The sequence below is a fragment of the Gouania willdenowi genome, chromosome 18 (assembly GCF_900634775.1).
Source record: "Gouania willdenowi chromosome 18, fGouWil2.1, whole genome shotgun sequence".
Classification (NCBI taxonomy): Eukaryota; Metazoa; Chordata; class Actinopteri; order Blenniiformes; family Gobiesocidae; genus Gouania; species Gouania willdenowi.
In genome coordinates, this window is record NC_041061.1 from 25,541,179 (window position 1) to 25,558,236 (window position 17,058).

The following is a 17,058-nucleotide window of genomic DNA, read 5'->3' on the forward strand; positions in this document are numbered from 1 at the left end:
ACTGGATCTGAGATGTAGAAGAGCAGGTCGTTCGCGTAGAGTGAGACCTTGTGTAATGTGTTCGACCAGGTGATACCTTTAAAGCTCCCCTCTGCGCGCAACCAGAGGGCAAGGGATTCTATTGCAATGGTCAACTGGAGCGGCAATTCACACGTAATCACGCAATATATCAAGTTGAAGTCAATACAAAGAGAACCACAAAGCCATACAAACAGTTCGTTGTGTCCTTCGAGAGGAGCAGAAGGAAAGCTGTAGATCAGGGGTGCACAATATGTCGATCACAATCTACCGGTCAATCTGTCTTTATCGCCTTCTGAGGAGCATCTTGAAATCATCTTGCGACCCGCCCCATGGGGTTGGGACCCCTGAATTGGGAACCACTGTTCTAAAGAAAAAAGTGAGCTACAAATACGGAAACGCTCTGTGTGCTGCTGACTGGCACCGCTAAATGTACTTTTTATTGTGGGTCTTTGATGAAATGAGCAGCTGTGTTTGGTGCTTTGCATTTTCAAAATATTCTTTAAAACTTTTTACTCATGTAAAGCACGTTGAATTGCCTTGTGTATGAAATGCGCTATACAAATACATTTGCCTTGCCTTAATATTATACAATTATTGAATATTTATTTAATAATTGTAATAGTAACAATAATATAATAATTAAAGTGTATGCACCCCTGCTGTAGATCATCCACTTTTGTGGAGAGTATTGTGATTTAACCAATGATAAGTGCAATGATGAGTGAAATACGATCCACTGCCGCCCTATCCAGGGTGTACCCCTACCTAGCGCATGAAGAAACCGGGGGATATGCACCAGCAGACCCCCGCAACCCTAAAAAGGAGCAAGCGGGTCATAAAATGGATGGAAATGCAAATCTCCTTGAGCACGGAGTATTTTATTTTGAAAATAAACCAGATGTTTCATTCTGGCTGTGCACTACTTCCGGTCCCACACGAGCTTATCTTTGCTAAATTTTTGTGGCTTTGTGCTGGCTTCTGGCAAAAATAGAAGGGCTGCGGAGGGCTCCGGCATGACGGAGTCTTTACGCAGCTATGACAGACCACATACGCATGCGGTGGATATTGACACATTGACTTTAATGGAAACGTATCAGCTCCGTTGCTGTTATGCAGCAGTTACGCATTCAGTGGAACTTGGGGGTAATTATTTACTGTACTTTAGTAAGACTTTAATCATGAACCCTGTGTCTGTCTGTGCTGTTTTCAGCTATGATGCCATGGAATACTACAACCGGATTCCTGAGCTGAAGCAGGCAATGGACCAGATATCTGGAGGTTTCTTCAGCCCAGACCACCCTGCCCTCTTTAAAGACCTTGTCACTATGCTGATGCACCATGACAGGTTAGATTAAGATATTGACAATGATAGGAAAATCTTTTTATCTCTTTATCTTCTCCCATGAAACGAAGATAATACATTCATAATTTTATTATTTAATTGATAAAGGTATGGTCCAACTGTAAACACTAAATACAATATGTTCTGCAAATTATGATCATTAAATACAAATATGTACTTAAAAAATTAAAATTGTGGTGGGTGATTGATGATTTATCTATATTTCTCTCATACTAGTTCATCTTCTCTTTTAATGCCTTATTTGCAGGTTTAAGGTGTTTGCAGACTATGAGGCCTACATCAAATGCCAGGATAAAGTCGGTGCTCTCTACAAGGTACGTGTATCCCCTTCGTCTACACCTGAGTTCACATACTGTAACTCAAGCTAAATTAAAGTTATTTAGCTGTTACTGTAGCATGATTCCAGTTTTTCACAAGTGCGATGCAGTGTAAACTATTTTTTCACTTTACTTATGTCTTTACCAAGGGCTCTATTCTCCCATGCGCCTAAGTCCAAAAAGCCATGCAGCGGCACTGTTTTTGGGTGCGTGCTATTCTCCCCCTGTACTTAAGTCAGTCGCTGCATGCCTTCATCCCAGTTACGCACTGTGGGTGGAGCAGCCCTGAAATGTGGGTGTTCCCATTCAAATCTGGCTTTACGCGCATCCCCCAAGCGCTTCTAACCCTGGAATAAGTGCAGTGCCCAGAGAAGGTGAAACATTACAGTATATTGCACTACAAATATGGACTTAGTTACATTTGAAGCCACACGGACTCGTCCGTCACTCAGCAGTAGCTGAGTGATCACAACGCGATTAATTAAAACTCTGACAGAGGCAGACCTCTGTCCACGTTGGTCACAGCAATTCAACTATTTTCATACTTTGTCCAACGTAAAGTCACAGTTTGATCCACTACAGAGTTAAACAAGCTGTCATATGCGGATGAGGATGGACCAGAAACTGTTCTCACATATTTCAATAAGGCTCCGCTCAGGTCGCTTTAAACAATTTATATTTAAAACTACGTTTTATGGAAACCAATATTTCTGTTTCACTGCAAACATCCCTCTGTATTAAAGCAGGACGCTCTGCGGCCGGGTTATTTCCTCATATCTCCAGCTCATCTAACTCGGTCATGCTTGACATGGATGATGATCAAGGAGAGAGATTTTAACTGTGACTCGGACAGAAGAATGCGGCCGATCCTCAGTAATCTGATCAAATCAACCTGTTACATTGTTTATCAATGAAGGCATTTCAAATTAAAAGTGAACTTTATCATTTTCATGGATTTTAATGACATTTACAAGCGTTGGGGAAAACTCCATGTTCCGTGATTTCTTGACAGCCCAAAAAATAACATCACCCCCTCCTTTCCTTCAGCCCGCCTTCATTCACAGACTATGTGGTTTTGCTCTACTTACGAGCGGTGGGCGTGTCAGGTGCCTGGACTGGAGAATACGCGTAGGAGAGAAGTGCGTAACTGCAGGCGCCAAAAAAGCGCTTAAGTCCAGACGGGAGAATAGACCCCCAAGTGATTATTGTGCAGAGAAGTATGATCATATCAATCTGCTTTACTCTTAACCAGGATGACTAGAATATTAAAACTTAAATTGAAGCTCAGAGAGCACAATTGTGTTTTACGATGAAGCCCAAATACTGTGTTGCCTTGAACTAGGTCAGGTTCATTCTATATTTCTAAATGATATATATTAGTTCTGGTCAGGTTCAGGTGCTGTGCAGTAAATGACTGGTAAGGTGATGCATTTCAATACGCTCAAGAAAGATGCAAAAATGGTGAAATGAAGACTGGCCTCTGGAAAATGAATAAGTTATGTTTAAAAATTTAAACAGCTTGTGCTTGAGCTGTGCGTATGCGTAGATTTGAATAGTATAAGGCTGTCATGGGTTTGGACATAAAAAAGCCAGCTTCAGACGGGTTTGTCGGGCTTGAGCCATGTTGGGTCAAACCTTTGAGGCCCAATTACAGCTCTAATATGCAAGTGTTATGATCAGTGGATCAGGTCAGTTTGTGTCTCTACTTCAGTTGATACAATTAGATCATCACAAAGTGGAAGTTTCAAGAACATGACCATGTGCTTCTCTTATCTTAAAAATATGTAGTGGTTGTTGCATTACTACGGTACTTAGTATGGTTTGGCGAAATCAACAACTCTTTAGAATATAAACTCCTCATATTATCCTATATAGAGCCAGAACACTCTTGCTACCAAGTACAGTGTCTTTCCAATGTAATACAAGTGACTACTATTAAAAAGCTGCTTTATCAAACGACAGTATGATGAATCAAAAACAGGGTGCGGCATTAAAATCTTCCTCATTTTGAATTAATACAAAAAAATGAATAATCTGTCAAGAAAACAAAGAACAAAAAATCCTCAACACAGCCACTCCAATTCATTACTGGTTTAGAAAAAAAATCATAATTGATGAAGGAAATAAAAATCATACACCCTAGCCTTCTAAAACCAGTTTTTCCTCCCCACTACCATTACCAATCTTTGGCAAGCTACTTGAAAAATTTAGTGAGCAGAGCTACAAATTATTTTCCATTAAATGAAGCTTCACTACACTAAAGCTTATCTACCAAAAAATGTAGCAAGCTAAGCTACAATAAAATGTCATAATTGCTTGACTTCATCCAAGCTTTTTTTTTTTACATAATCACCACAAAAATTCCTGTTCACAAAGATCTTCTTCATCATTGGCAGGTTACAAAATGGGAAATAGTAAATGGACTTGATTGACAGTATATAGAGCTTTATCCCTACACTGAAGTAGTTCCAAATGGCTTTACATATCAGCTCATTCACCCATTCACTCTCACATTCTCACACCAATGGGACTGAGCTGCCATGCAATGCGCTAGTCGACCACTGGGAGCAACTTAGGGTTCAGTGTCTTGCCCAAGGATACTTCGACACATAGTCGGGTACTGGGATCGAATCCCCAACCTCTCGATCAGAAGACGACCCACGACCACCTTATCTTTGTCATATGGGTCCTCATCCTTTGTGAATTGAGTTTACTTTTGCTTTCAGGACTCTCACAACACCAGACTTATTTTCACTCAGGATGTAGGCCAATCTGAATTTGGAATGAGCTGCAAAGGCTTTGACCGACCTTGGGTCTTGATAAATATATCCAAACCTCTGCTTAACCTCTTTTATTATGGAATTTTCCCCCGGCTTACCTAAGTTAGTCTCATTCTTCATCTGCTTCATCCTCTCACAGAGAACCAAAATTGTTCCAAATTTCAGTGTAGACCATTATGTAAGACTAACAGGAGTACATAACCTGAAAGATATATAGTATGTTAGTATTCAGTTAATAGCCTGAAAATATCTTGGCTCAATAAAATCATTGTCTTTTACTTTACACAGACATGAAATACAGCACCTCAACACCAGTAACTCTATGTACTGTACATATCAAAATCAAGGAAATATTTGCCCTACATACTCCTTCATGAGGGTTAGTTCTGCTGATTTGAAGTGAGGAAATCACAAGTGTCATTGGGATTTTGTTCTTATGTTAGGATACAGGTACTCAACCACTCCATGGAATATCTTTCTTTTTGGACTTGGAACTATCAGCTGGAAACCTGGATTGTCTTTAATCATGTATGAAGCTTGTGTGGTCCTGTGTGTTGCTTGTTCCATAGTGCCTGGCATTGTTAATGATAATCTTGATTCTGATGGGGCAACAAGGTTAAAGGTGTGGCAGGCTGATGAGGTGGGAGAGCATTGGCAGCTGGCCAATAGAGGGTGCTAGGGTGCGCAGAAACACTCTACGGCTGTGCACAATGGAATGCAGCCGGATCATTTATTGTCGATCAGTTGCAGCGATCCAACCAATCAACATTTTTGCTGTTTGCGTATAGGTTTTCACCTTTTTGGACAAATGTGAGTGAAATACTAGAGCCATGTCACGTAGAGCAAACAACTCTTCGGTGTAAATGAGACGGATACAACAATGCAATAGGAGCATCTACGGAAAGTTTCATCATGTCAATGACGTCATTGATCTGATGGGTGGGTACAGTGGGTACGGAAAGTATTCAGAGCCCTTTAAATTTTTCACTCTTTGTTTCATTGCAGCCATTTGCTAAAATCAAAAAACTTCATTTCATTTCTCATTAATGTACACTCAGCACCCCATCTTGACACAAAAAACCAGAAATGTAGAATTTTTTGCAAATTTATTAAAAAAGAGAAACTTAAATATTACATAGTCAAGTATTCAGACCCTTTGCTGTGACACTCATATTTAACTCACATGCTGTCCATTTCTTCTGATCCTCTTTGAGATGGTTCTGCTCCTTCATTGTTTAATTAAACTGAATCGACTTGATTAAGAAAGGCACACACCTGTCTATATAAGACCTTACAGCTCACAGTGCATGTCAGAGCAAATGAGAATCATGAGGTCGAAGGAAGGTTCCTAAGAGCACAGTGGCCTCCATAATCCTTAAATGGAAGAAGTTTGGGATGACCAGAACTTTTCCTAGACCTGGCCGTCCAGTCAAACTGAGCAATCGTGTGAAAAGAGCCTTGGAGAGAGAGGTAAAGAAGAACCCAAATATCACTGTGGCTGAGCTCCAGAGATGCAGTAGGGAGATGGAAGAACTGCAGCCTTCCACCAGTCAGGGTTTTATGGCAGAGTGGCCTGACAGAAAACTCTCCTCCATGCAATACATATGAAAGCCTGCATAGAGTTTGCTAAAAAACACATGAAGGACTCCCAGACTATGAGAAAGAAGATTCTCTGGTCTGATGAGACCAAGATCAAACTTTTTGGCATTAATTCTAAGCGGAATGTGTGGAGAAAACCAGGCACTGCTCATCACCTGCCCAATACAATCCCAACAGTGAAACATGGTGGTGGCAGCATCATGCTATGGGGGTGTTTTTCTGCTGCAGGGACAGGACGACTGGTTGCAATTGAAGGAAAGGTGAATGGGGCCAAGTACAGAGATATCCTAGAAGAAAACCTCTTCCAGAGTGCTCACGACCTCAGACTGGGCCGAAGGTTTACCTTCAAACAAGACAATAACACTAAGCACACAGATATAATAACAAAGGAGGGGCTTCAGAACAACTCTGTGACTATTCTTGACTGGCCCAGCCACAGCCCTGACCTAAACCCAATTTAGCATCACTGACGAAACCTGAAAATGGCTGTCCACCAACGTTCACTATCCAACCTGACAGAACTGGAGAGGATCTGCAAGGAAGAATGGCAGAGGATCCCCAAATCCAGGTGTGAAAAACTTGTTGCATCATTCCCAAGAAGAATCATGGCTGTACTAGTTCAAAAGGTGCTTCTACTCAATAATGAGCAAAGGGTCTGAATACTTATGACTTATTGTTTGTGAATGTATGTATATGTGTATAATAACTTTAATCCTGTTAATTGCATTTTTTTGCACCCCAAACGGTGCGGAACCTTTCTCATTGCATGGGTTATCGGTATACCAACAATATTGATGCACCGGCTACAATGGTAGAAACTGAGGAGAAGTCTTTGTGCTTCGTGCACGTTAATTTTAGTTTAAAAAACACACCAGATGTTTTTTTGATGTGCTAATTTATAGCACTGTGATTGATGAGTCTGTTTTATTTATTTTATATTATCTGAAGGAGAGAAAAAGCATTAAGTTTGGTGTTCACTAATTGTACTGCTCAGCAAAGGGTTCTTACTGTTTATGGTGTGCTAACTTATAGCACTACATATGGCCCTGATGTGTAATTTCATTTGTATTTTTTATTATTTGGAGATTGACAAAAGTACACATTAATATTCCCCCTGATGGTCTAAACTGAAGGTTACAACAGCCCTTGGCACTAGTCTCAAATACAGTGGGATGTAAATGGCTACAAGTCTGTTAAAAACAATAAATGACTTTATAAAGCCACTTTATTATATATCAATCTTTTGATTTGCCACAATAATGTAATTTAAATGAAAATACCTCATGTTGAGGGTGTTTCTCGGCAATTTTTATGTGAGCTTAAAAAGGAGATTAATTAGATTAATAAATTACATAGCATAAGTAATTGATCGATTGATTAATCTATTGACAGCACTAGTGTGTGTAGTGTGTGTATTGTTTTTTAAATTTTATTTAAATGTTTTTAAACATTTTTTTGTGTCTGGGTACTGAGTGCTAACATTTAGACTGCATAATCATTCCCCCATATTATACCTGTATGTTCCTAAAAGTTGAAATAAAGAGTTTGAAAAAAAAATAAAATGTCTTTAATCTTTATGAAGACGGGCAGTCCCAACCCAACTTCACCTCCTCTTCATTGTCTTATATGGTTATGTGAACTTTTGCACAGACACTAAAAGCCCTCACGAAATTTGAACCAATATCTGTGGTTGTGACTGTCACTGTATGTCTTTGTGCACATCTTCCAAAATTTCAGCTAAACAAGCTAAGTCCTCAGCGGAGATGATTTCTTGGTTTATTCAGTGAAAGGTCGCCCCAAGATTGCTTCGCTTGTTTGATGATCATGCATCTGTTGTTGTACATGCATAGTAGAGCTCGACCAATTCATTTTGCATGTCACAGATTAATAAACATCTGTTAAAAAGTAACCGACATTGAACCTTTGTTGCAGTGCAATTTTTTTTTCCTGTTCATCTACGACGCAGCTCACGTCACGTCTACCATTATTTTAACACTCTTACATAGTGTCCCACTTCACTTCACGCAGGATTTACCAGAAAGTCCTTTCATTTAAATGCATTTAAAAAGGTTCCAACTAATGTGTTTATTTACTGTGACGACACTGGGTGAAATGCAGTGCACAAGTTCATTGTTTACAGTTTGCCTGTTGTTATTAATCAGTGTGTTTACAGTCCTTATGTTGACAACTTGACTGTATTACAGCAAAAATTCCTTAATTTAAATGTAGTAGTGTTTACCTTCTCCGTCTTTAATTTCATTTTTAATATTATAAGAATTTGTGTTCATGTTTACAGTATGTATCCAATATTAATGTTATTCTTTCACATATCAGCCGATTTATTGGTTATGAAGCATTAATCGGTACCGGCCGATTTTTGGGCTTTTCATGCCCCCAATATAATTTTCGATCCGCCCTAAAAGTCCTGAATCGGTCGGGCTTGAATACATAGTTTTGACTGCACAATGTCTTCAGAGTACATTCTTCCCAATGTTCTTCATGAAATCAGTTGTCTTGATGTTAATATTTCAAAGAATAAATCTCTATACTCTGGTCTTTCCTGTAGTGGATACATTCCTTAAATTATTAAATTAACGATTATTTTGTCAAATTGCTCTTGAATTATAGTGATATTACCCACCCCACCCCCCAAAAAATACTGTGCCACACTGCCTTGTTTGGAAAGGCACAGAGTGCATTGGTGCACTCCTCTTCGTGGCATGCTCGCATGTGCTCTTTTATTCCATTTCCATGGCAGCTATTTCAGTTTAGTGGGATCTTTTCAAAAGAAAAACTAAATGTACAAATTTTGTAGCTACTATTCACTACTACTACTACAATATCAAGTCTAATATAATATAGTGACACCACTGTTGCATTATTAACATAGCTGAAGAGCGGTGTAATAAACAAATAATGTATATACAGTTAGTTCCGACCAAGTAATTTGATTGGACAAGAGACAATTCATGAGTGCTGATATAGAGTAATAACTGTACTGGGACTTTTTACAGACATTATATCACCGCGCTGTACAGGCGCACAACTTTTAGTTAGGAAATGTTTGTGTTGCTTGGCAACAGCCTTGTCTCCTTTCCAGTTGTGGACCTATTTGTTTTGGCAGAGCCAAATAAATGATTAAAAAAAATCACAATCTTTTGTCACTTAATACTGTTGACTAATAAAATGTGCTTGTAGAACTTTTGTATAATATTTCAGCACAACAGCACTCCTTGTCGTGTGATATTGCTTGAAGATGTGGTAATCGTTTTCTATATAATCTAATCTCGAGTACACATCATGAGGATATGAATAATGTGCATAATCCCACAATGACCCAAAATGTAACAAGACCCGTATTGTCATGTTTTTTTTTTTTTTTTAATAAAACCCAAAATTTAAAAAAAAACTTAAAAAAACAACAAGCAACCTTCAGCAGTCAGTGAGGTTGGGCCCCCTTCACTCCTCAGTCCTAGCAGTGAGCACTGGGGCCCCTCAGGGCTGTGTGCTCAGTCCCATGCTGTACACACATGACTGTGCACCAATCCACCACAGTAACACCTTTGTCAAATCTGCTGATGACACTACTGTGGTGGGGCTGATCCATAACAACGATGAGTCGGGCTACGGAGAGTAGGTCCTGAACCTCACAACTTGGTGCTCCCTCAACAACCTGACACTAAACTCCTCGAAAACAAAGGAATTGATGTTGGACTTCGGGAAGAAGAAGGAGGACCCCCCCTTCTCATCTGAGGGGACACTGTAGAGAGGGTCAGTGCCTTTAAATTCCTGCAAACATACATCCCTCAGGACCTTACATGGGGCACTAACACCAATGCCCTTGTGAAACAAGTTCTGATGAACTACGGCCAGGTCCGTGGAGCGTCTTCGCACCGAATAGCATGTACCACATTCCCGAGAATTCATTGAAATGATTCGGTTCCACCGAGTAAAAACAAATGAAATTGTGCAACGTATAATTGTAATCTACGTTGACTTACCTTTGAAACAATATATCGCACGACTATGTTCCCAGAAATTAGAAAATTACCGTACACCATTTCAAATAAAGGTAGCTCAGCCTAAAAAGCACAACAGAGTTTGAACATTTTAAGGTGAGAAAAGGCAACCTGTCCCAGGAACAACTGCTGTCATTCTACAGATGTTCTGTAGAGAGCATCCTCACATATAAACATCCTTGTGTGGTATGGGAGCTGCTCTCATGCTGACAAGAAGGCTCTGGGAAGAGTTAGGAAGTCTGCACAGGGCATCATACAGCTGCCCTCTCTGTCAGACATACCAATAGATGTCAGCAGGGCCAGAAGCATCACCTCTGACACATCACACCCAGGACACAGCCTGTTCTCCTTGTTGCCTTCAGGAAAGTGGTACAGATCCATCCAGGCCCACACCACCAGATTCACCAACACATTCTAGCACAGTGCAATACGGTTACTGAATACATGAGATGTTCAGTCAATTTCAGACATTTTGTAACGGCAATATATTTATCCTTGTTGTCACTTTCTCTGTATCTTTAATAATAATGTTGTTGTACTTTGTGTATAATGACAATAAAAAGCATTATATTCTAAGCATTTTATTCTGTTTTAAATATCTAACATGGTCGTTCAGATGATGAAGTGAATTTCGATAGTTATGTGTTTGTGTTTGTAAGGTTTTTTCACAGCAGTAGTGAATCTTTTCATATTCAGTGAATTTATCTTACCACTGTCTGCTGTGTCCAATTTCTCATGCAATGATTTCTCTCTTTATTAACAGAATCCTAAAGAGTGGACCAAAAAGGTGATTCATAACATTGCAGGCTGTGGAAAATTCTCCAGCGACCGCACCATTTCCCAGTATGCCCGGGAAATCTGGGGAATGGAGCCTAGTTTGGAGAAGATTGCTGCTCCAGATGATCCCCGTTAAACCACAGCAGTTGCCTCTGTCACTTTGCTGTGTAGCACCTCATGTTACTACCAGAATACTGTAGCTTAATCAATGTGCACTGTGATGTGACTTTCTTTACAATGCTGATGCCACTCACACTCCTACTGTTTCTAGTTAGTATTGCACTGATCTTTTTTAGTTTAGTCAGTTGTTTGATCGTTTTTTTGTTTGTCACTATTGACACAGGATCACACACTGGATCACAATCTCTAACATAACATTGAAAGAGGTAATCTCATAATATTTGGGTGGTAAAACAAAAAAGACTAATTATTTCAACAATTGAAAGAGTCACACTCAATTTTGATTGTGAAATTGCTGACAGCTGTGACATTATTGGCACCTCTGAATTATTTGCACTTTTAAAAATCTATTTAGGAAAAAAGGCTTTTGACTTTTCTGAACATCAGAAAAGTCAATAGACCTGGGGCTTTTCAAACCCCAGGTCTATTGAAAAGCCTGTATGGGTCCAAAAACCAAAATCATAATGTTAATAATTCAGCTGTGCTATGGTTCTAAACTACTCCTGTTAATGAGTTTTTGCTGCATGTTCATCACATTTAATTTCTAATCACTCCAACATTGTTGTCAATGTTTTTGTTCTCTTACTGTATCCATTTATATGCGAGTAGTATTAATATTGATGGAGGGGTCTATGTAGTAATATTTTACTATGCCGTTCTCAGCATGTTGTGTGTCTCATTCTGCTATTCCCTAAAGTGATCTGTAACAATAAAGTGGGTGAATTAACATTGGGATGAACTTCTGTATTGATATTTGTAACATGGAAAAGTTTGACACTGGCAGTTATCGGTTCCACTTTACTGTACTTTATCGGCATCTTTCGGCCTAGATCTTGCACAAAGTGCACAGCTTTTAATGCCATTCAGTTGGTGCTTTCATTTTGTAGTCAATAACGGATGATGTGTCTATAGATACACTCCTACATCTATGCTCTGATACATGAGAATCAAGGGCAGCTCGTGGCTATATAATTCAATACATTTTCCAAACCAATGTATGTGTGTACGAGCATTTTGCTTTTGTTAAAGAAGATAAGTTAAAAATTGAAAATTACCACTGGTAAGAGGTGGTCCCAAACTGGTATTTTCTCGGTCCATGAAGCCATTTCAGGCAAAACAAAGATGAACATTAAAAAAAGAACAAAGAATGGACTCGTTCTCAAACAGTTTGAAACTATAGCGTTGAAATCTCAAACAGGTTTTTTTCTTAGTCCATAAAAGCCATTTTAAGCCAAACTAAAATTTAAAAGAGAAAAAAGAATGCACAAGAGGACGCATTTGCGCAATGGACAGAGATGAAAGAGAGCTGTAATGTCACTGAGCATCAGTGATGTGCAGTCAGGGTAGGAAAGGTAAGCAGTGCCGACCCAAGGGTGAATTGTGATATTTTGATTATTTGTTTTAATTATAATATAATTATAAATTATTTATTTTTCATTTTCCGATAGCCTACAGTACCTATAAGTTTGAAAGTGTCAGCATTTTGTGCTTTTCATAGCCTAAATTACTAAACATGCGCAGTCAGTTCCCCATGATGACAGTGTAGAGAACTGCATCTGAACGTAACCGTGCTATGCTAAATGATATACCTAAGTTCACAGTGCATTAGTGAATTGATATCACGTGACCGCTGCTGCTACGTTCTCTAGCTAACACTACAGGCAGGATGACAACGCTTGACACGATAAAGAAACTTTTTTTTTAGGAAAAACGACAGCTTTTAAAAGATGGGAGACCAACACCTGAGCTACCAGACCTTCAGCAAAGGTAAGGTCAGAACATTGTTCATATTTTCTACAGTGAAAGGAAGGATTGACTTTGTGGATGCTCCTCACTGAGGCTGTTCTGAGTTGTTGTCATATTCTCCGTGTTTCTGTGTTTCCAACACAAACAACGGATGCGCTGCTGTGTCATGAGATATATCTTGTTGGGAGAGTATGAAGGATATATTAAATAATTGTTTATGTTTCTTTAATGGTGTTTTATGATGCTGACTTTGTTAGATGGCTAAATACTTGTTGGGTTTTTTTATTCTTATTATCAATTTTATATTTTGATAAGCACATTGAGATGACTTTGTTGTCAGTTGCGCAATGCAAATAAAGTTGAATTGAATTGAATTAACACTTGCCAGCAGAAACATATGAAATTGTCATAGGTGTTGACATTGGTGGTCTCGATTTGGAACGCCCTGCCTACCCAACCCTATTGCTCACTGCATGTCACTGTATAATACTAATTGCTAGATTCTTGCAACATATTAAGTATGCTTATTAATCCGTCAGGTTGGCAGTCATTTATTATTTTCTTGGCGTGTGAGCGTGTGAACAAGTTAAAATGCATGTGTGTGAGAGCTTTGTAGCTGCTCAAGCTAGCTCCTGTGTCACTAATCATTGCTGCACTCTCAGTGAATTCCGAGCAGCAGGTGAGGAAACTGCGTCACTAAATGAAGGGAAGGGAAGCGAAGCAACTGGATTACCACCCTTTATTTCAGATCTTGGTGAATCTGGCCCAAAGTGTTTGGTATATGCCAGAACATTATGATGATTTTGTACAGGGCCGAAACAAACACCAAAAAGAAAAAAAAACAACTAATCGCTAAAATATCTGTTGACACACATTAACATTGGTCAATGATTTTCTATTGACTCTGAATAATTACACTTCTAATACCTTTTTGTAATGTGTGTGTTTGAGTTAGAAAGCAAGCTCTTTCCCCACTTATATCAAATATTATTTTATTATACATTTAGATATATAAACTATAGATATGGACATACAAATGAAAGCACTTAAGACATAAGAAATCTACAATCTTGGGAATGAGGAATGCTGTACACTCTGCAACACCCCTAACGCAAACCCTCTATCACATCTTTTCAGGCTGTAAGATTGTGCTCTCCCAGGGTCGCTACAGGTGGTGCCACGATTATCCTTAGGAAGAGCTGGAGAAAGAACAACTAACCCCAACAACAGCCGCAGGGAGGAACACCTATCAGCTGTGGCAGGAAGACGTCCCTGTCACTGCTCCGCCACCAGGAGACGTTCCAGGATTGAAGGAACAAAATGTTGATGATCGGGGGTTCCTGGCTGATGACCCTGCAGCTGACCCGTGGGCACTGGAGGAGGTGCGACCGGCAGCAATGCCAAGCAGGAGATTCCAGTTCCCTAAAAATCCTACTGAATTTGAGTGAGACCAAGAATCTCACTAGAAAGAGTAAAAGTCAAATGGCCAAACTCAAGTGAGGCAGAAGCATGGCGAATGCTGGACACCGACTTAATCAAGACACTGGAAGAATCAAGGGTGGAAAGCAAGCTCAATCAGATTGGCAACCTCCTATAACCAGGTCTGCCAAGACAGGTTTGGTGAGGTGACCTCTAACCAAAGGACTGCCCAAAGAGAGAAGGGAAGGAGGGAAAAGGAGATTGGCCATCTTGTGCGAAGACGCCGGCAACTCCGTAAGAACTAATGGAAGGCAACACCGGCAAAAAAAGAGGGCCTGAAAAACCTGTGGGAGGAGGTTAGACAAAGATTATACAGAGAGAGTCTCTGTTCTTTTCAACAAAAGGTTACTCTTTAACATAATCAACTCCACCATAGACCCAGAGGGTAGATATATTATTATCAAATTGGTAATCTCCAATAAATGTTTCACAATTTTTAATCTCTATGCCCCCAATAATGTCGACCCTGATTTCTTCCATAGAGCTTTTTCGGAGTTATCAGACCTTTCTGCAGACTCATCATTAATCATTGGAGGTGACTTCAATCTGGCACTCAACACATCATTAGACAGATCCAGTAAGTGCCCGAATACAAAACCATCCCGATCTGCTAAAGTACTAATGAATTACATGGATGATCTTGGAATAGGTGACGTATGGAGACTGAACAATCCAACTAAAAAAGAATACACCTTCTCCCCTGTACATAAATCCTTCTCCCGAATTGACTTCTTTCTTTCAAACAATTCCATTGCACATAAGATTTCCTCTAAAATACATCCTATAATTATTAGCAATCATGCGCCAATATCCCTCACCCTGAAGTGTGACTCTAAGCAGAAATTATCCTCTCTGTGGCACTTTAATACTTCATTACTTAATGACAGTGAATTTGGAAAAATTATAAGAAAAGAATGGGAGGACTTTCTATTAACAAACGATTCTCTGGAAATGTCACCATCCTTACTTTGGGAAACCGGCAAGGCTGTCATCAGAGGGAAGATTATATCATACTCTTCTTATAAGAAAAAACAGGAACAGATAGCAGAAAAAATGATTGAAGAAAAAATTAAGAAACTTACATAAGAATACGCAGCTAACCCGTCTGAACTTTTATTCAAAAATCTCCAAAATACAAAAATGTATTTGAATATCATCTTATCTAAAAAAATTGATTTTATTCTGCAACAATTGCGATACAAAAACTTTGATTACAATAATAAATCAGGCAAATATTTAGCAAATCAGCTCAAACACAACAAAGAAAATTCCTTTATAGCAGCAATTTCTGACAATTCAGGTCAAACTTTAAACTTACCTCAGGACATTAATAAGGTTTTTCATGATTACTATCAAAATCTATACTCATCAAACTTAAACCCTGACTCTGAAGATATTAAAACCTTCCTCAATAACTTAAACCTACCACAGCTTACCATAGATCAGAAAACCACCTTAGACTCACCATTAACCTTACAAGAACTACAAAATGCTTTAGACAGCATGTCAACAGGCAAAGCACCAGGTCGAGATGGTTTCATTGCCGAATTCCTAAAACATTTCTGGTCAATGCTGGCTCCGCTTTTTTTCAGAGTAGTAACAGAGATTAAAAATAAAGGTTACGTAGGAGGTCACATGAATAACATTAAATTATTACTTAAACCAGACAAATACCCCATGTTACCCTCTAGCTACCGTCCCATTTCACTTATTAACACAGACCTAAAAATAATTTCCAAAGCACTCACTTCCAGGTTATAGAAAGTAGTACAGTCAATTATATACCAAGACCAGACAGGATTCATTAAAAATAGACACTCCACAGACAATGTTAGAAGACTGTTTAATTTGATCAACATGGGACAGAACTCTAAAAAGAAATAATAATCTTGTCACTTGACGCAGAAAAAGCATTCGATAGAGTAAACTGGTCGTTCCTCCTTGCTGTCCTTGGCAAATTTGGCTTTGGAGAATCATTCATACAATGGATCTCCACCCTATACTCTAAACCTCAGGCCTCAGTACCACAAACAAAATAACATCAAAAAGCTTCACACTGCAGAGGGGAACGAGACAAGGTTGTCCACTCTCACCTTTGCTTTTTGCAATATTCGTTGAACCTCTCGCAGCAGCTGTTCGTCAGAACTCTGTTATTAAAGGAATCCACTCATCCATCTCAGAACACAAAATCTTTATTCGGATGATATTTTACTCTATTTGGAAGAATCATAATCCTCATTAGAAGAAGTATTTAAACTAATAAACAGCTTCTCTAAACTATCAGCCCACTCCATTAACTGGTCAAAATCATCAATCCTCCCATTAACAAAAAAATCATGGAACCCAGTAAGCCAAAACCCACAATACCCCTCCCCCACAAATATCTAGGCTTAACTATATCACCAAACTTAAATGAATTAATTAAACTGAACATGGATCCACTGGATAAAGTAACAGATGATCTGCAAAGATGGAACAATCTCCCCATCTCACTCCTTGGCAGAATAGCTGCAGTTAAAATGAAAATCTTATCTAAAATAAACTATCTGTTTTCTATGATCCTGCTGAAACCACCAACACAATGGTTGCAAAGATTAGATTCTGCAATTACAAAATTCTATGCGAGGAATAAAAAACCTAAAATAAGTCTTTCAACCCTCCAAAAAAATAAAAGCGAGGGTGGTTTAGAAGCCCCTAACTTCATGCATTATTACTTAGCAAACCAAATATTATACTTAACAGAAAACCAAAAGAATACTTCAACACCTGGCTAGAAA

At 39.0% G+C, this 17,058-nt stretch overlaps 1 protein-coding gene across 1 annotated transcript in view; it reads left to right on the forward strand.

Annotated features, from left to right (window-relative positions):
- LOC114480224 (glycogen phosphorylase, muscle form) overlaps positions 1–11,788 on the forward strand; it is a 57,692-nt gene extending 45,904 nt beyond the window's left edge. Inside the window, exons 18-20 of the mRNA XM_028474174.1 lie at positions 1,232–1,366; positions 1,632–1,698; positions 10,863–11,788. Coding sequence (XP_028329975.1) covers positions 1,232–1,366; positions 1,632–1,698; positions 10,863–11,012 — 352 coding nt within the window. The 3' untranslated portion in view covers positions 11,013–11,788. The remainder of the gene's footprint in view (positions 1–1,231; positions 1,367–1,631; positions 1,699–10,862) is intronic.
- Positions 11,789–17,058: the final 5,270 nt, after the last annotated feature.